This window comes from Bufo bufo, chromosome 9 (genome assembly GCF_905171765.1).
Source record: "Bufo bufo chromosome 9, aBufBuf1.1, whole genome shotgun sequence".
Classification (NCBI taxonomy): domain Eukaryota; kingdom Metazoa; phylum Chordata; class Amphibia; order Anura; family Bufonidae; genus Bufo; species Bufo bufo.
The window spans coordinates 226106577-226132562 of record NC_053397.1 but is presented as its reverse complement, the minus strand read 5'-3'; the positions used below and the strand labels follow the sequence as shown (position 1 = coordinate 226132562).

General features: G+C 48.9%; 1 protein-coding gene across 1 annotated transcript in view; it reads right to left on the bottom strand.

Moving 5' to 3' along the window:
* TESK2 (testis associated actin remodelling kinase 2) overlaps positions 1-25764 on the bottom strand; it is a 31764-nt gene extending 6000 nt beyond the window's left edge. Inside the window, exons 1-6 of the mRNA XM_040408177.1 lie at positions 25607-25764; positions 21181-21470; positions 16360-16481; positions 14014-14062; positions 8892-9038; positions 3862-3944 (exon numbers count right to left, since the gene is read on the bottom strand). Coding sequence (XP_040264111.1) covers positions 3862-3944; positions 8892-9038; positions 14014-14062; positions 16360-16481; positions 21181-21393 — 614 coding nt within the window. The 5' untranslated portion in view covers positions 21394-21470; positions 25607-25764. The remainder of the gene's footprint in view (positions 1-3861; positions 3945-8891; positions 9039-14013; positions 14063-16359; positions 16482-21180; positions 21471-25606) is intronic.
* Between the last annotated feature and the right edge of the window lie 222 nt (positions 25765-25986).

The following is a 25986-nucleotide window of genomic DNA, read 5'->3' as shown; positions in this document are numbered from 1 at the left end:
TACAGTCTATTGCCCCCTGTTATCAGCCATTTCAGGAGGAGAGGATGACTGTAGGACAGGAGAATACAGTCTATTGCTCCCTGTTATCAGCCATTTCAGGGGAGAGGATGACTGTAGGACAGGAGAATACAGTCTATTGCCCCCTGTTATCAGCCATTTCAGGGGAGAGGATGACTGTAGGACAGGAGAATACAGTCTATTGCCCCCTGTTATCAGCCATTACAGGGGAGAGGATGACTGTAGGACAGGAGAATATAATCTATTGCCCCCTGTTATCAGCCATTTCAGGGGAGAGGATGACTGTAGGACAGGAGAATACAATCTATTGCCCCCTGTTATCGGCCATTTCAGGGGAGAGGATGACTGTAGGACAGGAGAATACTGTCTATTGCCCCCTGTTATCAGCCATATCAGGGGAGAGGATGACTGTAGGACAGGAGAATACAGTCTATTGCCCCCTGTTATCAGCCATTTCAGGGGAGAGGATGACTGTAGGACAGGAGAATACAGTCTATTGCTCCCTGTTATCGGCCATTTCAGGGGAGAGGATGACTGTAGGACAGGAGAATACAGTCTATTGCTCCCTGTTATCAGCCATTTCAGGGGAGAGGATGACTGTAGGACAGGAGAATACAGTCTATTGCCCCCTGTTATCAGCCATTTCAGGGGAGAGGATGACTGTAGGACAGGAGAATACAGTCTATTGCCCCCTGTTATCAGCCATTACAGGGGAGAGGATGACTGTAGGACAGGAGAATATAATCTATTGCCCCCTGTTATCAGCCATTTCAGGGGAGAGGATGACTGTAGGACAGGAGAATACAATCTATTGCCCCCTGTTATCGGCCATTTCAGGGGAGAGGATGACTGTAGGACAGGAGAATACTGTCTATTGCCCCCTGTTATCAGCCATATCAGGGGAGAGGATGACTGTAGGACAGGAGAATACAGTCTATTGCCCCTGTTATCAGCCATTTCAGGGGGGAGGATGACTGTAGGACAGGAGAATACAGTCTATTGCCCCTGTTATCAGCCATTTCAGGGGAGAGGATGACTGTAGGACAGGAGAATACAGTCTATTGCTCCCTGTTATCAGCCATTTCAGGGGAGAGGATGACTGTAGGACAGGAGAATACTGTCTATTGCCCCCTGTTATCAGCCATATCAGGGGAGAGGATGACTGTAGGACAGGAGAATACAGTCTATTGCCCCTGTTATCAGCCATTTCAGGGGAGAGGATGACTGTAGGACAGGAGAATACAGTCTATTGCTCCCTGTTATCAGCCATTTCAGGAGAGAGGATGACTGTAGGACAGGAGAATACAGTCTATTGTCCTCTGTTATCAGCCATTTCAGGGGAGAAGATGACTGTAGGACAGGAGAATACAATCTATTGCCCCCTGTTATCAGCCACTTCAGGGGAGAGGATGACTGTAGGACAGGAGAATACAGTCTATTGCCTCCTGTTATCAGCCATTTCAGGGGAGAGGATGACTGTAGGACAGGAGAATACAATCTATTGCCCCCTGTTATCAGCCATTTCAGGGGAGAGGATGACTGTAGGACAGGAGAATACAGTCTATTGCCCCCTGTTATCAGCCATTTCAGGGGAGAGGATGACTGTAGGACAGGAGAATACAGTCTATTGCCCCCTGTTATCAGCCATTTCAGGGGAGAGGATGACTGTAGGACAGGAGAATACAGTCTATTGCCTCCTGTTATCAGCCATTTCAGGGGAGATGATGACTGTAGGACAGGAGAATACAGTCTATTGCCCCCTGTTATCAGCCATTTCAGGGGAGAGGATGACTGTAGGACAGGAGAATACAGTCTATTGCCCCCTGTTATCAGCCATTTCAGGGGAGAGGATGACTGTAGGACAGGAGAATACAGTCTATTGCCCCCTGTTATCAGCCATTTCAGAGGAGAGGATGACTGTAGGACAGGAGAATACAGTCTATTGCCTCCTGTTATCAGCCATTTCAGGGGAGAGGATGACTGTAGGACAGGAGAATACAACGCTCCATCATTATTATAAATGCATCTTTCAAGGATGATGGCTCTTTAGGAAATTCTACCAATTTTTATGCTCCAGTCACATCCAAACCTACATCCTCAATTCTGCTGCTTTACCATAACCATCAAGCAGGAGCTCAATAACTAACACACAGTTGACCCTATATGTGAAAGCAGAGTGCAGCCAACTGACAGAACTGTGATGTCAGCTCTGGCTGTGAGTGGAGTAGTAGAAATGCTGCACAGTCTTGTAAAGACTTAGGCCTCTTTCACACTGGCATGTGCGGCCCGTTGCCGTATTGAGGACCGCATTTGCAGATCCGCAATACACGGGTGGCGTTCCGTGGGCATTCCGCATCACGGATGCGGACCCATTCACTTGAATGGGTCCGCAAATCCGGAGATGCGGAATGGTGCATAACGGAACCACGGAACCCTACGGAAGCGATACGGAGTGCTTCCGTGGGGTTTCTTCTCGTACTTCCGTACATGTCCTATCTTTTTGCGGAACGGCCGGATCGCGACCCATTCAAGTGAATGGGTCTGCGATCCGCTGCGGCTGCCCCACGCACTGTGCTCTTGTACTGCAGCCCGCATTTTGCAGGCCGCAATACTGCAACGGGCCGCACACGCCATGGTGAAAGAGGCCTTAGGCTACGTTCACACTAGGGTTCAGCAAAAACGTTTCCGTTACCGATGATACAACCGTCTGCATCCGTTATGAACGGATCCGGTTGTATTATCTTTAACATAGCCAAGACGGATCAGTCATGAACTCCCCTGAAAGTCAATGGGGGACGGATCCATTTTTTATTGTGTCAGAAAACGGATCCGTCCCCACTGACTTGCATTGTGGGTCATGACGGATCCATCTTTCTCCGCATCCCAGGACGGAAAGAAAACCGCTGCACGCTGCTCTCCGGTATGAGAACGGAATGCATTTTGGAGAATTCCGTTCTGTTCAGTTACATTTTGTCCCCATTGACAGTGAATGGGGACAAAACGGAAGCGTTTTTCTCCTGTATTGAGACCGTATGACGGATCTCAAGATCGGAAAATAGCTAAATAGCTAGTGTGAAAGAGGCCTAAGGCTGTGAAATCTTAAAGCTGAAGCGTTGCTCCTCGGGCCTGCGATCGTGCTGCCAACATCGGTGCAGTTCAGTGAGTTGGGGGGGGGGGGGGAATCTCCCATCAGCGGGGAGATCTCCAGTTTCAGGACAGGTCTCGTTACACCGCAGCCGCCGCCTGCTTTGTGGGTTTATTGCTGTTCTGTGGAGCAGACATTACTGATCCGCCAGGTATGAGCTCCGGCCGCCACGTCTGGAGCTTTTGTGGTCATGTACGCCGGCTGTGGTCTGTGCCAGCTCCCCAGCACTGCACTTAATGAGGCGCGCAGCTTCAGGCCGCCCTGAGCGATCCAGAAATCCGTCCAGAGACAAAGCGTTAACCGCTGATGATCCGGCTGTACAAGACGACCACTGGAGATTACAGCTCTAATCACAGGACGACAGAGGATGATGGGGATTTGCTCCATTGGTGGTAACTGGTTTAGATCTTTCCTGGCAGCTACATCACATCTTATACTCCAAACGTGTCCAGAGCTGCATTCACAATTCTGTTAGTAGCAGCCTGTAGTTCATCTGCCAGAGTAACTGTGGGTAAGAAGAAACCAACAGAATTGTGAAAGCAGCTCTGGGTGCATTTGGAGTATCATATGTGATGCAAGCGAGTGGCTGAAGCGTGGAGCGCCCCTCCTGCCGTGACACAGAATCATGTGAGCGGGGCACGCTGTAATCTGCAGGACCGTCTGATTACAGTAATCGCAGCTCCATCCGGGGTATTTACCTGTAATCTGGAATTTTTTCTGCCAGCCCAAAATCTGCCACCACGGCCGAATATCCGCCCTCGTCGCTCTTGATGAGACAGTTCTGTAAGAGAAGAAGGAGAGGGTCACGAGCTGCACGGATGTGATCCCACCGACTGACCACTAAGGGGTTAATGAGAGGCCCTCAGCTTAACCGTGGCTAATTCCCTGAGAAGAAGCAGAGGCTGCAAAACCAGAGATCTGCCCTGAACGAGGCGCCCCCGGGGATACGGCACTGCCATGTCGGGGGGGGGGCAGACCGTCAGCCACCTACCCCGCATCAATGCAAGAAATCCTCGCCCATCAGGGAAAGGGGAGCAATCTGCAGGGCCCCCATGCACATCCGGGTTTTCTGACTTTTGCAAATTCACATACTGTGTGTTACAAGACCACAGCTTGCTGTCAGTGAACAGAACCAGTCATTATTTACTTTGAGCTGAAAACTATACAATCCTAGTCCTGCTGACACGTTTATGGCAATCACAATGTGTCAGTGTAAGAACCACTAGGGGGAGCTCTGGAGCGCTAGACAGCTTTAAAAGGGGGCCATGGGAACCTGTGCAGAGAGCTCCCCCTAGTGGCAGTAGGAGGGAGTCTTAATTTCATCATGTAACTATTAGGTGGCTGTGTGAAGGGCGGGGGGGGGGATTTGGAGCGCTCTATTAGTAAAATAGATCTATGAGAGAGATTCTCAATGGGTTAGATTGGCCACATACGCAGCACTGGTAATGATTCTATGTGGACAAAATTTCTGTCTATCCAGAGCTGCCTGATTCATGAACACAAATTTAAAATGGCAATCTCTACACCTTCCAAGATCTGTGCGTTAATGAAGGCAACTAGTGGCAAAAAATCTGTACACTTGGTTTCCCAATCTGGCCCCACATCAGAACAAAATGGCTGCATCCAATCAGAGAAAAAGATAATCAACGTAGACGACATAACAGGTGGATTTATGTGCCTTCGGTGCAAAGCCCCCAATACGTCTGTAAACCAAGGATGGAACATCGGGTTATAAAACTGCTGAGTACACAGGACGAGCACTAAGAGACAGAAGCCTTACCCACCTGTACTGACCCTGTATTATACTCCAGAGCTGCACTCACTATTCTGCTGGTGCAGTTACTGTGTACATACATTACTTATCCTGTACTGATCCTGAGTTACATCCTGTATTATACTCCAGAGCTGCACTCACTATTCTGCTGGTGCAGTCACTGTGTACATACATTACTTATCCTGTACTGTTCCTGAGTTACATCCTGTATTATACTCCAGAGCTGCACTCACTATTCTGCTGGTGCAGTCACTGTGTACATACATTACTTATCCTGTACTGATCCTGAGTTACATCCTGTATTATACTCCAGAGCTGCACTCACTATTCTGCTGGTGGGGTCACTGTGCACATACATTACTTATCCTGTACTGATCCTGAGTTACATCCTGTATTATACTCCAGAGCTGCACTCACTATTCTGCTGGTGCGGTCACTGTGTACATACATTACTTATCCTGTACTGATCCTGAGTAACATCCTGTATTATACTCCAGAGCTGCACTCACTATTCTGCTGGTGCGGTCACTGTGTACATACATTACTTATTCTGTACTGATCCTGAGTTACATCCTGTATTATACTCCAGAGCGGCACTCACTATTCTGCTGGTGCAGTCACTGTGTACATACATTACTTATCCTGTACTGATCCTGAGTTACATCCTGTATTATATTCCAGAGCTGCACTCACTATTCTGCTGGTGCAGTCCCTGTGTACACATTATATATAGCTGAAGAAAGCTCCAGTTATATTTATCACATCGTCTGATGGGGAACGTGACTTGTGTACAGTTAGTGGTCAGCGATGAGGAAGTTTGTGCTTCTCAGGAAAAAAACAGTAAAAAAAAAAAAAAGGAACTAAGGCTGAATATCTGCCAAGAAAGAAGAAAATGTGTTCTGTATAAACCCGACCTCCACGGATCCCAGTGCAGTAAACTCAAACAGGAATTCACCAGATAATCTTGCACTGGGAATCTCTGGAGGGCGGTGATGTCACCTCCTGTATAATATAACTGATATCTGGAGAGCGGTGATGTCACCTCCTGTATAATATAACCGATATCTGGAGAGCGGTGATGTCACCTCCTGTATAATATAACCGATATCTGGAGAGCGGTGATGTCACCTCCTGTATAATATAACTGATATCTGGAGAGCGGTGATGTCACCTCCTGTATAATATAACTGATATCTGGAGAGCGGTGATGTCACCTCCTGTATAATATAACTGATATCTGGAGAGCGGTGATGTCACCTCCTGTATAATATAACTGATATCTGGAGAGCGGTGATGTCACCTCCTGTATAATATAACTGATATCTGGAGAGCGGTGATGTCACCTCCTGTATAATATAACTGATATCTGGAGAGCGGTGATGTCACCTCCTGTATAATATAACTGATATCTGGAGAGCGGTGATGTCACCTCCTGTATAATATAACTGATATCTGGAGAGCGGTGATGTCACCTCCTGTATAATATAACTGATATCTGGAGAGCGGTGATGTCACCTCCTGTATAATATAACTGATATCTGGAGAGCGGTGATGTCACCTCCTGTATAATATAACTGATATCTGGAGAGCGGTGATGTCACCTCCTGTATAATATAACTGATATCTGGAGAGCGGTGATGTCACCTCCTGTATAATATAACTGATATCTGGAGAGCGGTGATGTCACCTCCTGTATAATATAACTGATATCTGGAGAGCGGTGATGTCACCTCCTGTATAATATAACTGATATCTGGAGAGCGGTGATGTCACCTCCTGTATAATATAACTGATATCTGGAGAGCGGTGATGTCACCTCCTGTATAATATAACTGATATCTGGAGAGCGGTGATGTCACCTCCTGTATAATATAACTGATATCTGGAGAGCGGTGATGTCACCTCCTGTATAATGTAACTGATATCTGGAGAGCGGTGATGTCACCTCCTGTATAATATAACTGATATCTGGAGAGCGGTGATGTCACCTCCTGTATAATATAACTGATATCTGGAGAGCGGTGATGTCACCTCCTGTATAATATAACGGATATCTGGAGACCGGTGATGTCACCTCCTGTATAATATAACTGATATCTGGAGAGCGGTGATGTCACCTCCTGTATAATATAACTGATATCTGGAGGGTGGTGATGTCACTTCCTGTATAATATGACTGATATCCGGAGAGCGGTGATGTCACCTCCTGTATAATATAACTGATATCTGGAGAGCGGTGATGTCACCTCCTGTATAATATAACTGATATCTGGAGAGCGGTGATGTCACCTCCTGTATAATATAACTGATATCTGGAGAGCGGTGATGTCACCTCCTGTATACTATAACTGATATCTGGAGAGCGGTGATGTCACCTCCTGTATAGTATAACCGATATCTGGAGAGCGGTGATGTCACCTCCTGTATAATATAACTGATATCTGGAGAGCGGTGATGTCACCTCCTGTATAATATAACCTGATATCTGGAGAGCGGTGATGTCACCTCCTGTATAATATCACTGATATCTGGAGAGCGGTGATGTCACCTCCTGTATAATATCACTGATATCTGGAGAGCGGTGATGTCACTTCCTAGGGGTGCTGTGGACAACTCCCTATTAAAGGAATCTCGCACTTTACATATATAATCTCCGGCCTCCCACCGGTTACCTCCCTGCCCCCCCTCCCCCTTCCTTGTGAAACCGTTTGTTTTATCGGATGCCTGCCAATAAAAGGGAACTCACCATTTATCCGTCGGCGCCCCTCCCCCTATACGTGTATACGACCAGTGTGCGACTCCCGATGCTTCCTGCTCCATGAGGAATATAAAGGGAGAGATGGAAACTCTGCAATTTCTAATGGACTTGGTGACAATGTTTAAGTACAGAAACAATCACTGCTTGCTGTCACTGAACTAGTACATTCTTCTATGCAAGCTGACAGCAACCTTTGGCGCTCCAGCTGCTGTGAAACTACAAATCCCAGCATGCTCCATTCAGTTCTGAGTACAGCCAAACAAGTGAGCATGCTGGGAGTTGTAGTTTCAACAGCTGGAACACCGGAGGTTGTTCAGAAACAAAAAAGCCATCCAGACCTAGTCCTGATTACAGATGAGGGTTTGTTACAATGTATCAGTGTAGACAATTCTCTGAACGAAACATTTTCAGCACAAATCTCCCTCCTGTCCTGGACTTCAAGCTGATGGCTCGTACCCCCACTGATACACTGTAACAAACCCTGAGCTGCGTGAGCAGAACTAGGTCAGGGTGGGTTTACGGCCTATGAATGTTCGCATTCACTAACAGCAAGCAGAGGTCCTTGAAATAGTGAAGAATAGAAGTACAAAGTATTTAAGGCAATGGCACAATTTGTCCTTATATAAATATGGAGTCCGAACCTGGACCCGGGCACAGAATCTGCTTGAAACGGGGCCTTATTTGCATCTGACAGACCGCAGAATAAACGTAAATCACAGACTCCGGGATAAGTGTCCCTGCAGCACGTCAAGGAGCAGAAGAGAACCCTAAAACAGCTCATAACTGCCAACATTGTACCAAACATTGTACCAAACCCCCAGCTGTGAGAAGCATCAGGTGTAAAGGTTTTAGCCTTTAATTTTAAAATGTTTCCAGTCACTAACAGCAAGCAGAGATCTTGAAAATGGAGAGGTATTAATGCACAACAAACATGTGACCTCGATGTCCACCAGCCTCAGAGGAGTCTCTCCAAAGCTCTGGAGCCCCCCATGTAAAACCTGGAGCAGGGCCCCCACCTGCCATGTAGAACACTGGTGACCCTGTATGCACAGACAGGATTTTTTTGCCGCCTCAGGGGCCGGGGCCCAGGAGCCACTGTTACCTCTGCAGCCTCCACTGTACTGGCCCCTGTGCAGTCACGGGTATGTGGCCCCAGGTACCTGCTCTGCACAGGATGAGGACGGTATGGAGCTTACCTTGGATGTGAGGTCTCGATGGAAGATCCCCTTGGAGTGCAGATATGCCAGACCCAGAGCGATGTCCTGCGCCAGCTTCACCCGGACTGCCCACGACAGGTGCTGGTTGCTGTCCAGAAGCTGCTCCAGGTTCCCGCTATTAATATACTGCAAGAGAAGAAGGAGAAGAAGACCGATGATGTCACAGGACAGTTGAGAGGGCAAAACACTGTCTGGCCTCAGGGCAACTAAAGCCGGGGGTCACGGGGCCCTGAGCTGGTGCCCGATGATTGCAATAAACCCCAGACCCCCTGCTGTATAAAGAAAGCTATGTGATGCCAATCGTGCCAGGGCGTCAGGACTTTATCAAGTCCGTGGAGTAACAGAGCGTCAACTGTAGGAACTTGATGATGGTGGCTTAGGGTTAAACTGTATATGGAACCAGTCCGCCTCCCTCCCCGCCCAAAACATTGGATACATACGGTACCTGTGACTCTGCCCCCTTCCCTCGACCTCAGCCGCGGACGGCGGCGGCTGCTCCCCCTTCCCTCGACCTCAGCCGCGGACGGCGGCGGCTGCTCCCCCTTCCCTCGACCTCAGCCGCGGACGGCGGCGGCTGCTCCCCCTTCCCTCGACCTCAGCCGCGGACGGCGGCGGCTGCTCCCCCTTCCCTCGACCTCAGCCGTGGACGGTGGCGGCTGCTCCGCTTCAGACCTCAGCCGTGGACGGTGGCGGCTGCTCCGCTTCAGACCTCAGCTGTGGACGGTGGCGGCTGCTCTGCCCCCATCTGCTGTTATCGCCATGTGCTTCACACATGTGCAGAAGACCTTGGTGATGATGGCTGCTCTGAGGCAGGTGGCCACGTCTGGAGGTCGAGGGCCAGACACTCAGAAAACACAGACTATGCTGCCAAAGAAAACCCCCCAACTCCACATAAAAGGGGACGACATCTGTCAGATGCTCAAGAAGAAACACTGACAATCCAGAACCGGAATCGGGATTCCAGAAAAAAACATCCACTTCTCCAGCACTTCCATAAAACATCTTCTCTATTCAGGTACAATTAAAAATAGTGGACGACATGTTTAAGAAAGTCTGTTCCTTAGTCACGGTATGACATCACTGTCCATGAAGTAGTAACATGTCCCAGAGACCATGAGCGCGGCCGCAGATATAGCCTAACCAGTCCAACATGAATTGGAGGTGAAAAAGAAAAACCAAAAAAGGGGGTCAGTCAGCACACACCAAACCGCAGAAGCACATTGCTATGGCAGGGAACAACATTGAAAGACAGAAACATGCAATGCGACAATTAACTGCAATATAGAGTACAAAATTGCATAATAATAACAAGTGCTACACTATAAGTGCGAGATACTTGGCAAATCGTTTTGTACAAAATTATTTGAGCCCGTCTGCCGAGCGTCAAGGCGATCTCTGTTAGACGGGTTCCTACGCTAAATTCTACCTGCTAGGTGCCATGACGGCCGCCATACACTTATCTCGCACTTATAGTGTAGCACTTGTTATTATTATGCAATTTTGTACTCTATATTGCAGTTAATTGTCGCATTGCATGTTTCTGTCTTTCAATGAATTGGAGGAGACATCAGCGCTCTCCAGATATCAGTTATATTATACAGGAGGTGACATCACCGCCCTCCAGATATCGGTTATATTATACAGGAGGTGACATCACCGCTCTCCAGATATCGGTTATATTATACAGGAGGTGACATCACCGCTCTCCAGATATCGGTTATATTATACAGGAGGTGACATCACCGCTCTCCTGATATCAGTTATATTATACAGGAGGTGACATATAACCGATATCTGGAGAGCGGTGATGTCACTTCCTGTATAATATAACCGATATCTGGAGAGCGGTGATGTCAACTCCTGTATAATATAACCGATATCTGGAGGGTGGTGATGTCACCTCCTGTATAATATAACTGATATCTGGAGAGCGGTGATGTCACCTCCTGTATAATATAACCGATATCTGGAGAGCGGTGATGTCACCTCCTGTATAATATAACCGATATCTGGAGAGCGGTGATGTCAACTCCTGTATAATATAACTGATATCTGGAGGGTGGTGATGTCACCTCCTGTATAATATAACTGATATCTGGAGAGCGGTGATGTCACCTCCTGTATAGTATAACCGATATCTGGAGAGCGCTGATGTCACCTCCTGTATAATATAACTGATATCTGGAGAGCGGTGATGTCACCTCCTGTATAATATAACTGATATCAGGAGAGCGGTGATGTCACCTCCTGTATAATATAACCGATATCTGGAGAGCGGTGATGTCACCTCCTGTATAATATAACTGATATCTGCAGAGCGGTGATGTCACCTCCTGTATAATATAACTGATATCAGGAGAGCGGTGATGTCACCTCCTGTATAATATCACTGATATCTGGAGAGTGGTGATTATACAGGAGGTGACATCACCGCTCTCCTGATATCAGTTATATTATACAGGAGGTGACATCACCGCTCTCCAGATATCAGTTATATTATACAGGAGGTGACATCACCGCCCTCCAGATATCAGTTATATTATACAGGAGGTGACATCACCGCTCTCCAGATATCAGTTATATTATACAGGAGGTGACATCACCGCTCTACAGATATTGGTTATATTATACAGGAGGTGACATCACCGCTCTCCGGATATCGGTTATATTATGGAAGCTAACTCACTAGTTCCAGCTCGCTCTGGCGGTCGGGTGCTATTAGTACGGATAGCAGCGGGCCCTGGAAATCTCACGATACACATTGAGGCTGATGCGGCCCGACAGTCACAGAACGCTGTGGGGGCCGATGAGTGATGTCACCGTCACACGCTCCACCTCAGCATAAAACACACATCTCATCTCCAGGCTTCCGAAATCACAACACTGGAATTTTTATGAGATCAGCCTGTTTGATTTGGCAGCGACCGGCGCCTGTGTATATGAAAACTACACCGAGCGTGAACAATGCGGGCTTGTACAGGACCGAGCCGCCGCCGCTCACCGCACGCTGTGTTTTCTTTAGAGGCGGGCTCTATGCTGTATGAGGCGACCGAAACTGTAGAGGCCTGAACACTCCAGCCAACCAGTGCGGCCGCCCCTGGACCCTCCTCCACAGGTGACACGTGTTCCCTTACAGCTTGCAAATGAGCGCAAACCAGTTACTCTTCCAAGAGGAAGTCTCAGGTTGGGCCGACATGAGCTAATTGGCATATTTCTTCCCATGGGGCACTGCCTGAAAATGGGCCGCCATACATCAGATGGGTCTCTTCTTGAAGGTCAGGCATCAGACTTTATAACCTCTGCTGATGTCGGTAGGAACACACACACACTGCATCTCCGCCTCGTGCAGATCGCTCCCCGCATTAATGTGCCTCAAAAAAACTGAATACAAAGATGGTGGACTGTAAAAATGTTGCGTCGGCGGCCGGATACCATTACCCGATAACAGCGCAGGATCCTTTGTTCCTGAGATGGAGTCTTGTCTTACAAATTAATACTTTACAGAGCAGCAACCTGACTCCATCTAAATGATCCGGGGAGGAGGGGGCTCGCCCTTAAAATCAATCATCCGGCAGAGGAATGTTACCGGCGCGGCAGATAACACCGCCCTGCGCTGCCGCCTCCCCTCACAGCCAGACCGGCGGAATAATTCCCGGCAACTCAAGGGGATCACAGACACAGGAGGAGGGTCCCGGCAGTCGAGGCACTGGGCACCGGCAGAGCTCGTCTAAGGGCCGTCACCCAACTTTCCCGGAATCCCGACTCTAGTTCTGCAGTAAGGCTACATCCACATGGAAAAAAGGTCCGTTAAAAACAGACACAATGGCAGTTTTTTAACCATTTCTGTGTCCATTTTCTGGCTGTTTTTCATGGTGGTTAAAAATTACCATGAAAAACGAATATATAAAGATCCCAACGCCTGCAGTGCCCTCAGTACAAATAACGTCCTTCATAGTGACCCTCATTTGTAATAAGTGGCCCCAGCAGTAATAATGTTCCCCATAGTGGCCCCCAGCTGTAATAATGTTCCCCATAGTGGCCCCCAGCTGTAATAATGTTCCCCATAGTGGCCCCCAGCTGTAATAATGTTCCCCATAGTGGCCCCAGCTGTAATGTTTTGCTTTAGCAAAAAAATAAATTTTAAAAAAAAGTACTCATATCCACTTTTACACGCAGTCGCTCCTATCCTCCTATCTTGATTGAAAAGGACCTGCACTCAGCGTGATGACGTCATCACGCGCTCCCAGCATGAGTGTGTGATGACGTCATCACGCTGAGCGCAGGTCCTTTTCAATCTAGAGAGGAGGGACTGCCGATGCACGTGGATGAGTGTTTTTTTGTTTGTTTTTTACCCCTAAAAAGGCCATATTGTTCTAGTGTACCCGTTTTAATGGCCATTACAAGGGCGCACTCTGGTCTAAGCGGACGTTATAAACAGGGTCCGTCTGGCCATGAAAACTACATTCTGACGGCCCATAGTCAGTGGCCACGTGAATAGCCCTATAGACTTTCATTGGTGCTAAAAATGCCCGTGTGGCCGCCATTAAACAGCCATTTTTACTTGTCGTGTGCATGTAGCAGAGGTCTAAGACACCTGACAACCCCGATAAATGTGATTGGGAGGGTTGTCACCCAGCTTTCCTAGCTCCTGTGCTGCTCTGCACCTTGTGGTGTCTTCAGAGTCACACTTATAGGTGACAGAGGAAACGGATTGTAAGCTCCGCAGGTCAGGCAGGGATGGAGCACATGCGGTCTGTGGCCGGATGGACCTGCAATGACGAGTTGTGTAATGCGATTGTGTCAACCATCCTGGATACCCCACCGTCAGTCAGGGGGGACACTGAGACTTGGGTACTGTTGTGGGGACAAGATGACCCCCTAGCGCAGGGGTGTGGGACAGCGGCTGACCGTACAATGCAACTTTCACTGATAGTTATGAAGGGGTTAACAGCAGGAGTGCTGCTTAGCGCACCCGCAGGATATTTCACAAGCGACTGCAGTTTCTCTAAACGACTGACATCTGGAAATTACTGTGACATTTTATTTTCCCACATTAGACAGACATGAAGTTAGAAGACGGACAGAAGCCCCCGGGTCTTACCTCCGTCAGAGCGTGTAACTGCCCCTGGTGGACGCAGACCCCCATAAACCTGCAGGGAGAGATAATAAGACGAGTGTTACAGCAGACCACAGGAGCGCAGCGCATCGCCTGCTTCCCAATGAGATCGTCAAAAACAGACAAAACTGTGAAAATACGGCCCCATGGATCCCGCCTTAAAGGGCCGGCGTCCAATCTCATGTCAATAAATCTCAATCACCGAACAATGAAAAGTTCTACAACTTTCTAATAGACTTTGTGTTTCATTTCCTCCCATTAGTAAGATCTCTGCTTGCTGAAACATTCATTGTTACAGTTTGGACCCATACACTGCCTGGACTCCAGACGGATACACTTACCTGTACCGTCTGTTTTCTGGCAGGAATGGATGCATCAATAGCACAAATAACATTTCCTACTTGCCGTCAGTGAACAGAAACATTCATATCGCCTATTGTGATGCACTGCAACAAACCCTCAGCTGTGAAACCATGGACAGTTGCAAGAAATCTCTGGATGTTCCCACTCAGTAACAACAAGCAGAGATCTTAAAAAATGGTGAAGAGTTAAAACAAAGGATATGAGGAAGTTTTATATGGACACCGGCCCTTTAAATATGACATAAGGAGAACGAGCAACTGTAAGCAAGCCACCAGGAAATGAAGAGTTAAGAAATGATACATATGGGGGTTAATAGGAGGAAGCCCATCATCCGTATCATCAGGATCTGAGGGAAATCAAACCTTCATCTCCTGTAAAAGTCAAACACACTGAACAGTAACCGGATCCTCCGCGGCGCGGCGGCTGGAGAGCGGCCAACCATTAAAAGGGCTGACATTCTAACGTTACGCTCCGCAAACCGCTCCATGTCAGAGGGTCAAGTCGAGCTCTGACCCCCCCCTCCCAACGATCGGGGCATACGGGATGCAATCAACAGCACCCACAGACCCCCCGACAAACCTCGCCCCAGCTGCTTCATCAGGGGTGTCAGCTGGAGTGGTACGGGAAGCAGGCAGGATTCTGGGAAAGCTGGGTGACAACCCTGAGAAAGCTAGAATGGCAGCCATATCAGTTGTCGCCTAACTCCCTAAAATAAAACTCTCTCAGCGGCCGGAACGTCGCGTTAAATCTGACAACGTTCCACACGGTCAGGAACCATTCATAGTTTCTCTCTATTATTCTGGGTGAACCTGGAAAAAATGTTCAACTTTAATGAAAATATTTGGGCACGCCCCGCAGCCCCCCCCCCCCCCCCAGCCCGGGCAATCTCTGGAGCATGAGCACACTGGGCAAACATTTTACTTGCTAAAAATACCTCATAAAGAGCGGCGCGGCGTAACAGCAACACACGCCGGAGACTCAGCGGATACGAGGAGATCTCACAGCAAAAATAGAAATGGCTGAAAGCTGCCAAAAACTTCCGCAGCCGAGCCAAGGGCAGGACGCCAACAACAACAGTCCGCCCTGAGCTGCGAGCCCTGCAGGGTTGGAAGGGGTTAAGAGGCGGCTCACGCCCAATGCCTTACCTGCGGCCGCGGCTCGCCCCGCTACAGTTGCCAAATAGTTTTGCGCCTTTTGTTTGCTTGCACTGAGCCGACACGAGATCGCTGCTGAATCCTAAGATCTAGCAACCCCGAGTGTTTAGGGAGTTAGTTTTTATTTTATTAGAAATAAATAAAAGTTATTTTTTTACTTTAAACAACCAGGCCTACTCCGCCCAGTATATATAGAACCTCTGCTTGCAGTGCATCAGTCTGGTCTGCAACTCGTCCACGGTCCAGCATCAGTCTCTCACTTACTGTCCAGATTTTTGATCTAGAACATCTCAATTTCCCGTGCAGCAGTCTAGAACCTCTCCACACATGGACCCGTAGTCTAATCTAGAATCTCATCTCTCACAGAACGATCAAGTCTAGAACTTCTCCATTCACTGACTGCCATTCTAGCCTAGGACGTCTACATTGTCAAACCCACAGGTCGAGCACCGAACTTCGGTTCTGTGGTTTGTGCGCAGATCTAATCCCGAGATACACGGCTTTGGTGCCAGATGCTCATAGATCTGTAGATCCCAGGATCCTACCCTCAATCATATGTAGCAGTGATCCCACGAGTTCTACATCAGAAGAGCCGGTGACAAACCCCTGCTTCTGGCAATGTGAATCAGCGCGTTATCGCATACCGAGCATGCTGCGCTGCATAGCAGAAGGAGTAGAGTTCACTCCCAGAAGACTGATTCATGCAAAATCTGCCCCCAGCACAGCGCAACCCAGAACCACAGTGATTAGGGGGTATCTGAAGGATTCTGTGCAGCTTTAGTGGTGACTGGAGTATAGGCCTGGCTGCTCATACCTCAGTATATTGGGGTGTGACAGGCGGTTCATCAGCTGGACTTCCTTCAGCATGTTGGCCCGGTTACTGCTGAGCGTGTTCATCTTCAGCGCCATGACTTGGTCGGACGTCCGGTGACGAACCTGGAAAATAAGAACAGCACATGAGGAGGGGGCGCTGCTGCCGCTCATGGGTGCAACCAAATACAAGAAGAGCACATGAGGAGGGGGCGCTGCTGCCGCTCATGGGTGCAACCAAATACAAGAAGAGCACATGAGGAGGGGGGGGGGCGCTGCTGCAACCGAATACAAGAAGAGCACATGAGGAGGGGGCGCTGCTGCAACCGAAAATAAGAAGAGCACATGGGAGGGGGCGCTGCTGCCGCTCATGGGTGCAACCAAATACAAGAAGAGCACATGATGAGGAGGGGGCGCTGCTGCCGCTCATGGGTGCAAGCAAATACAAGAGGAGCACATGGGAGGGGGCGCTGCTGCCGCTCATGGGTGCAACCAAATACAAGAGGAGCACATGAGGAGGGGGCGCTGCTGCCGCTCATGGGTGCAACCAAATACAAGAGGAGCACATGAGGAGGGGGCGCTGCTGCCGCTCATGGGTGCAACCAAAAATAAGAATCCGGGGGTCAGGTTCTGGATACAGGGCTGGTGTTCTAGATACAGTAGGAGATCATCCAGAGAGCTGATGTTTCCGGGGGGGGATGGTGTCGCTCTAACGCCGACTTCATGTGATTTCTCTCATGATCAGAGCTGAAAACAACAAACATCAATGATCTTTCTGCAGGAACAGAAAAAAAACTAAAATGTCCAGAGACACTAGAGCGGGGGATGGGATGGCAGCGGCGGCCACAGGACACCAGGTGTAATACTAATCTGCCGCGGTGCCTCCGAGACGTCCGAACCGGATTCACCGCTCCGTCTAGCGGCACAACATGGGCGCCATGTGCAGGTGCTCTGTCTGAACAGTGTCCTGATTGGTCTCCTGCACTGGCAGAATGTTTGAATGTGACAAGCTTTATTGAGAACAGCAAGACAAAATGGTGAGCAAAAACCAATGTAAATAAATGAAAAACCAATTATAGGGTTAGATCTCGGTACGTACACACCGTGGAAGCCACGCTGAGACTTGTAGTCCTCTTCCAGTTCACTGAGCGTTTCATCTCGTCACACAGACAAGATGGAACCCGCCTGACAGGCCGCGGCAGGACGGGCGCGGTAATTACACGTTGCAGCCCGGGAATGAAAGACGACCTTTAATGATCAGCCTCGGACTTAAAATAAGATCAAAGAAGAGACGAACGGCTGAAAAGCCGTGTCCTGCCGCGTTCAGACAAAACCAATGTATTACTGAGCAGAACGAAGTCCAGAGCAGACGCCCAAACGGACACGTGCAGCGCTCGCCACGTTCAGTGGTGTCGGAACGTCACCCCAGCACAACACTATATGACGGGTCATGGTGCACACAGCGGGGAGAGGATATCACACGGAACCGCAGCGAAGAACATACTATATTACCAGCAATTACTTCACTCGATCCTGTTACATCACATATGCTCCAGTCACATCCAGAGCTGCAATCAGCATTCTGCTACAGTGCATGATGGGAGCGACGTCCGCTCAACTACATTGGGACAGATTTATCATTAGCTCAAGTCAGAATAATGGAGTGAAAGTCGCAAATGTTTGCGCAATCGCTTAAACTGGGCAAAAATGTGCGACTTTTATTGGCTTTGCACTATGCTCGCCAGTTTTCTGAAAGTGGGCGTGTTTTCTTATGTAAATGAATCTCGACAGATTTACTAATGCGACTATTTAAAAAGTCGCAAAAAAAGCGCAATTTCACTCCAGTGAGGACCATGCTTATCTTATGCGACTTTTGTAAAGCTGCTTACTGACGGATAAACTGCTCCCGTCAAACCACATTTATTACAGTCTAAAAGGGAACCCGTCAGCAGTTTTATGGTGTCCTAACTAAGGGCGACATAAATAAGTGACTGATTCTCTCAGCACAATGCTGGCTCACTGTCTTTAAAGGGAACCTGTCACCAGGATTTAGTGCACAGAGCTGGGGACATGGGCTGCTAGATGGCCACTAGCTCATCCGTAATACCCAGTCCCTACAGCTCTCTGCGCTTTTATTGGGTTAAAAAACCGTTTTGATCCATATGCAAATGACCTGATATGAGTCCTGTGTCCGGAGAGGAGTCCAGCGGAAAGGAGCCCAGCACCGCCCCGCGTCCTGCGAATCTCCTCCTTGCTGGCTGACGTCACAGAGATGGAGCGCCGAAATCTCGCTATGTGCGAGCTAGCGCATGCGCAGTGTCGGCATCATGTTCATTCCCTGTACTGGCATCAGCACAGGGAACGAACTACGCATGCGCTAGCTCACGCATCACGAGATTTCGGCGCTCCAGCTCTGTGACGTCAGCCGGCAAGGAGGAGATTCGGAGGACGCGGGGCGGTGCTGGGCTCCTTTCCGGACACAGGACTCATATCAGGTTCATTTGCATATTGATCAAAACAGTTTTTTAACACAATAAAAGCACACAGAGCTATGGGGACTTGGTATTGCAGATGTGCTAGCGGCCATATAGCAGCCCATGTCCCCAGCTCTATGCACAAAATCCTGGTGACAGGTTCCCTTTAATTGACCCGGTCAATCTGCCAACATCCTGTATTGAAAAGCTCCAGCTGATAATGATGAGTCCTGAATATTCATGAGCTCCTGACTCTCCCCGCCCACCTGCTGCTGAGTGACAGTTTGTTTCCATAGGAATCAGCAGCAGGTGGGCGGGGGAGTGGCTATAGCTCTGAATTAAATATACGCTGGACTCAATGACATCACGCTGGACTCAAATCAGCTCATTAGCATGCGGCATCTTAGTGTGTATATTATGAGGTAACCGTCTGTCACACCAGTAAGTGAATACATGTAACGCACTTTTTAGTAGTTAATGATTGTATATAATTAGTTAGATTATAATCAAATATCCACATGACAGGTTCCCTTTAAAGGGCCGATCATAAATCTGACTTTAGCCATATGTGGAGCGAGCGGTCGGAGGAATGAGACATATGGCCCATTGTCTTTTGACGTATGAGGTGGTCTAAAATGCGTCTCCCTCTATATCAGAGGGGTCGATGTTGTTATGACTCCTCATGCCTTACACTGCAACACAGCTCCATTACAACACAGCAACAGATAGCGACTCCAGCTAAACTGCATTGGAGCCCTGGTTGTCTAAAGTCGTGTCGTCGTGTCGTCCCCCCCCCCCCCCCCCCCCCCCCGTGTCATTACACTGTCGACACGACTTGTTTTTCCCGTCATGTATAACGGAACAAAACAGATGCGTTATGTGTGGCCATAGACATGTATTAGGACGGAACAAAACGGAAAGCCTCCTAAAGGGCACAGCTTTGCATTCTGTTCTAAAATTCCGTTATAACCGAACCCCATTACGGAATTTTTAACGCTGGTGAGAACCCACCCTAAAATAATTGCGCCCATTGGCGGCCCCCATTATTAATAAGGCCCCCATTAGCAGCCCCCGGTATTAATAAGGCCCCCATTGGCGGTCCCCAGTATTAATAAGGCCCCCAGTATTAATAAGGCCCCCATTAGTGGCACCTAGTATTAATAATACCTCCATTAGTGGCCCCTAGTATTAATACTTCTCCCATTAATGCCCCCTTCCCTACTCATCTTGTGCAAAAAAATAAAAAATAAACAAACACTCACCTCCTCCATCTGCTCCCTGGACGCACCGGACAGGACCTGCGCTCCAGCGGGATGATGATTTGCAGGTCCTGCTGCTTCAAGTCAATGCTGTGAAACGTCATCCCGCTGGAGCGCAGGTCCTGTCCGGTGCATCCAGGGAGCAGCGAGTGTTCCCCGCGGCGTGAGCAGATGGAGGAGCAGAAGAGGGGGAGGGGCGAAGGCTGCACTTATGAGCGCTCATAAGTAATAGCGCACAGGTGGCGAACCTACGCACGGCCCACCTAGAGCCGCGTGCCCACAGAGGGGTCTCCGAGTGCCCCCTTTGGAACACGTACCATAGATTCGCCACCACTGCCCTAGAGCACGGGGAGCTTATTACATTTAGTGTTCAGCAACTCGGGTTCGGATTGCTCCATCTCCGCCGTAGCGTGCAAAAATGTATGGGCTCCGCAGAGGCCTTGAAAATCTTGCTTCGTCTCGCATCTATGACGTTACACTTTGGTTTTGCGCATAAATTACGGCTTCAAAATCCGAAGCTGAATTCGTCGTTAATGAGATTTTGAAACAGTAATGTACATAATTTATATATCGTATAACCGAAGTGTAACATCTGAGACGCAAGACGAAGCAAATCTCGCTGCAAGATTTTCAAGGCCTCGGTGGAGCCCATACATTTTTGCGCGATACAGAGGAGATATAGTAAACAAAGTTTTTAAACGGATGGAGGTGACCGCCACAAACAATCCCATGTAAGGCCTGTTTCACGCTGCCGGCAGAATACCAGGAATCGGCCACAGAAAACCCGCCGCGCACAATGATACTTGTCCAGCCGTTTCTTGGCATGTTTGCCGGATTGCGCCTGGATCACCGCCGGACCCCATTATAGTTAATAGGGCCGGACGATGACGGATTTGGCAGGCTGTTCCCGCCCGGAAGAGCCTGATGGATCAGCAGAAGCAAGAAACAAGCCTAAGTTCCGGTGGGTTTTTAGCCTCAGGGTATATGCAAGAAGGTTCTGATTCACTGACAGCAAGCAAAAATGAAGAACTGAGACCCAAGTCAATGCAAAGAAAAACCAAACCTGATTATTACAAGGAAAAAAAAAATTACCTTAAAAACATCAGAGAAGAAGCCGGATCCGATCTTCTCGCAGGTGAAGTCATCGAGCCGCGTCAGCCTGGAGAAGGCGCTGATGAGCGCGTTATAGGAGGAGGAGCAGACTCTGCCCAGCTGACCAATCCCGCCCTCCCCCGAAACAGGGTCCTCAATACGGTCCAACCGCGGCGGGAATCCGGCGATGGAATTCCGTTTATTCCGATCCATTGCTCCCCGAGTTCAGTTTGGCTGAAGAGGCGACGCACACATTTTAGGGGTCGGGTCGTCCGGCGTTTTACGAAGCGCTGAAAAAAGAAATGGAAAAAAACATGGCTGAAAAGAGTGCAAATTATTAGTGGAGCGGCGACTAAACGGAAGCAAGAACGGCGCCAGTAACATCGCAGCCGTGGAGACATTTCTGTCACCGCTTTATGTAAATACTAATTTTTTTAGATTAGCAAATTGCAAAACTTTACATTCTACGCCTGCATGTCAATTCATTACCATCTTCAAGATCTCTGCTTGCTGTCCCTCTTGTTTATATTCAGAGGCTGAAAATACTGCTCGCAGCTGAGGGTTTGTTACAGTGTGCAGCTGACGCTCTCTCCACTTGATGTCCGTGTATCTCAGAGCGCTGTCTGGACTGAACTGAAGCAAACCCTCAGCTGTTTAGGTCACGACCAGTTTTAAGCCTCTGGATGTAAACAAATATGTTGAAATTCACTGCCAGAAAGCAAAGATGTTGAAAATAGGCAAGATATGAAACACAAAGATTAAAGGATCCTGCACATGACCGTATCCGTTTTTACAGTCTGTAAATCGCAAATCCACAAAACACGGATCCCGGCCGAGAGCCTGCCGCTGCGTTTCTGTTTCTTCTGCAGAAATGTCCAAACGTAGATCGGATGCGGACTGAAACTGCGGCGGTGTGCACGAGCCCTGATAGAGAGTTGCAGAACTTTGCATTATACAAACAGTAGATGAAACCATCTAGAACAGTGACTGCAGCTTTGGACGTGACTGGAGCATAACACAAGCTCAATGGAGGCGGCGGCGCATGTACGGATGAAGGGGGTTTCACAAGAAAAGCGCTTTCCCAGCTGCCAAACAGGAAAACCAATCAACTCCGAATCACCTCATAAAGCGAGTCTCATCCAAGTAGCGACCTCAGGGGACAGATGATGGGAGTGATGGCAGCCAGCGCGCTCCGCCGCCATCCCGTGACCGCTGCGCCCCAGCAGCCGCATTCATTAACCTTTAGGAGATATGAACCCAGTTTGTACAGACAGGGGGTGCGGCTGCTGGGGTCCCGCTGGGCATGCTTAGAGGTGTAGTCCTTCAGGCGCAGGAGGGCGGCATACTGCTAAGGACCCCAATGTAGTCAACATGACTGAATACGTAACGCCAGATCTACGTACACCACGACAAGCAGCGGTTTACCGGACATGCCGAACCATCGAGGTCCCCTGGAGGCAGCAACAAAAATCAGGGAGACGCCACTAGCGGCGTATGGCGCCCGTTCTCAGAGTTTATTCAGATCGTTTCGATTAAAGGGGCGGCGTCCCGCACGCAGCGGAGCCCGGTACAATAGGTCACTTCACATGAAGCAGCGCGATTATCAGTGCGAGGGATCATAGGGCGCAGCGCGTGCAATGTACGCGGCCGAGAGGACGACCTCAGTAATTAAAGGGCCGGGGCCTGATCTTATTCTGACTGTACAGTGAGAAGTTCTGCAGCTTTCTGGCAGACTTTGCGTTTCAATTCCTGGTAATTTTCAAGATCCTTGCTTGCTGTCAGTGACCAAGATGATTCCTATTTAAACCCAAAAGATAAAACCCACCCTGTCTCAATACTTCTCACAGCTGAGAGTTTGTTACAATGCGTCCTCTGAGAGATAAAAAGCCCGGGCACCGCACTGACACACTGTAACAAGGTTTTGTGCTGCTGATGGTTTTCAGTCTCTGGATGTCAAGAAGGTTCCCAATCACTGACAGTAAGCAGAGGTCTTAAACCACATAGTAGCTGCAGGGCTCTAAGTGACAGCGCCAGGATAGACCAACACCTCCTGCTGGGACCTCACGGCAGGAATACTCCCATCGTCCGGCTGCGCGCTCTTCACAAACCCTTGTATATGAACATTAAATAACTGGATCTATTGTATTTGAGAACGATCGTTACGTCTGTGCCGGCGGTCGGCTCCGCTGCGCTGGTGACAGGAGGATCGGGCCCAAATTACTGCTCTCCAGGTAACGGTCAGTGACTGGCGGGAAGATCACGAGCAAAGAGACAGCAACACCGTATACAGTCACCTATAGAGCCGACCCGGTATATAACACCGTATATAGTCACCTATGGACACGGCCCCGGTATATAACACCGTATATAGTCACCTATGGACACGGCCCCGGTATATAACACCGTATATAGTCACCTATGGACACGGCCCCGGTATATAACACCGTATATAGTCACCTATGGACACGGCCCCGGTATATAACACCGTATATAGTCACCCATGGACACGGCCCCGGTATATAACACCGTATATAGTCACCTATAGACCCTGCCCCGGTATATAACACTGTATATAGTCACCTATGGACCCTGCCCCGGTATATAACACTGTATATAGTCACCTGTAGACACGGCCCCGGTATATAACACTGTATATAGTCACCTATAGAGCAGGCCCCGGTATATAACACTGTATATAGTCACCTATAGAGCAGGCCCCGGTATATAACACTGTATATAGTCACCTATGGACCCTGCCCAGGTATATAACGCTGTATATAGTCACCTATGGACCCTGCCCCGGTATATAACACTGTATATAGTCACCTATGGACCCTGCCCCGGTATATAACACTGTATATAGTCACCTATAGAGCAGGCCCCGGTATATAACACTGTATATAGTCACCCATAGAGCAGGCCCCGGTATATAACACTGTATATAGTCACCTATAGAGCAGGCCCCGGTATATAACACTGTATATAGTCACCTATGGACCCTGCCCCGGTATATAACACTGTATATAGTCGCCTGTAGACACGGCCCCGGTATATAACACTGTATATAGTCGCCTGTAGACACGGCCCCGGTATATAACACTGTATATAGTCACCTATGGACCCTGCGCCGGTATATAACACTGTATATAGTCACCTATGGACCCTGCGCCGGTATATAACACTGTATATAGTCACCTGTAGACACGGCCCCGGTATATAACACTGTATATAGTCACCTATAGAGCAGGCCCCGGTATATAACACTGTATATAGTCACCTATAGACACGGCCCCGGTATATAACACTGTATATAGTCACCTATAGACACGGCCCCGGTATATAACACTGTATATAGTCACCTATGGACCCTGCGCCGGTATATAACACCGTATATAGTCACCTATGGACCCTGCCCTGGTATATAACACTGTATATAGTCACCACACGGCCCCGGTATATAACACTGTATATAGTCACCTGTAGACACGGCCCCGGTATATAACACTGTATATAGTCACCTGTAGACACGGCCCCGCTATATAACACTGTATATAGTCACCTGTAGACACGGCCCCGCTATATAACACTGTATATAGTCACCTGTAGACACGGCCCCGCTATATAACACTGTATATAGTCACCTATGGACCCTGCACCGGTATATAACACCGCATATAGTCACCTATAGAGCGGCCCGGTATATAACACTGTATACAGTCACCTATGGACCCTGCGCCGGTATATAACACTGTATATAGTCACCTATGGACCCTGCACCGGTATATAACACTGTATACAGTCACCTATAGAGCAGGCCCCGGTATATAACACTGTATACAGTCACCTATAGAGCAGGCCCCGGTATATAACACTGTATATAGTCACCTATGGACCCTGCCCCGGTATATAACACTGTATACAGTCACCTATAGAGCAGGCCCCGGTATATAACACCGTATATAGTCACCTATAGAGCGGCCCCGGTATATAACACCATATATAGTCACCTATAGACATGGCCCCGGTATATAACACTGTATATAGTCACCTGTAGACACGGCCCCGGTATATAACACTGTATACAGTCACCTAAAGAGCAGGCCCCGGTATATAACACTGTATACAGTCACCTATAGAGCAGGCCCCGGTATATAACACTGTATACAGTCACCTATGGACCCTGCCCCGGTATATAACACTGTATATAGTCACCTATAGACACGGCCCCGGTATATAACACTGTATATAGTCACCACACGGCCCCGGTATATAACACCGTATACAGTCACCTACAGGGCCGTCCACACAAGGTACACTGACCTGGCGGCAGAGCGGGGCTGGCTCCTGGCTGTGGCCCCTCTGAGGTACATACTGAAGGGGGTGGATCACACCGCCCCAGCTGGGAAGGACCGGACATTGCACTCACCGTACGTGGGGCCCCCGCTGTGAAGATCACACGGGCGCTGGGCCAGCCCTCAGTCTTCTCCGCCGGCCGCCATGTCCACCCGTCCCGATCTCTCAGCTGAGAATCCGCCGCGACCCACCGAAGCTCCAACAGGGGGGCGGGACGCTATCGAGTACCCCGCCCATCTCACGTCCACTAGCCAATCCACACTCGCCACAGCGTGACTGACAGGACAACCTCTGACCCAATCACAAATGGTGACCTTCGCAGAGTCCGTCTGCTTCACAGTAGCCGTCTTTCTATTGGCTAGAATCTACTGAGTGACAGCCGCGTTATCGAATGGGAAACGAGAAGTTTTGGGGCGGGTTTGTTAATTGTCAACCAATAGGAGAAGGGAGGTT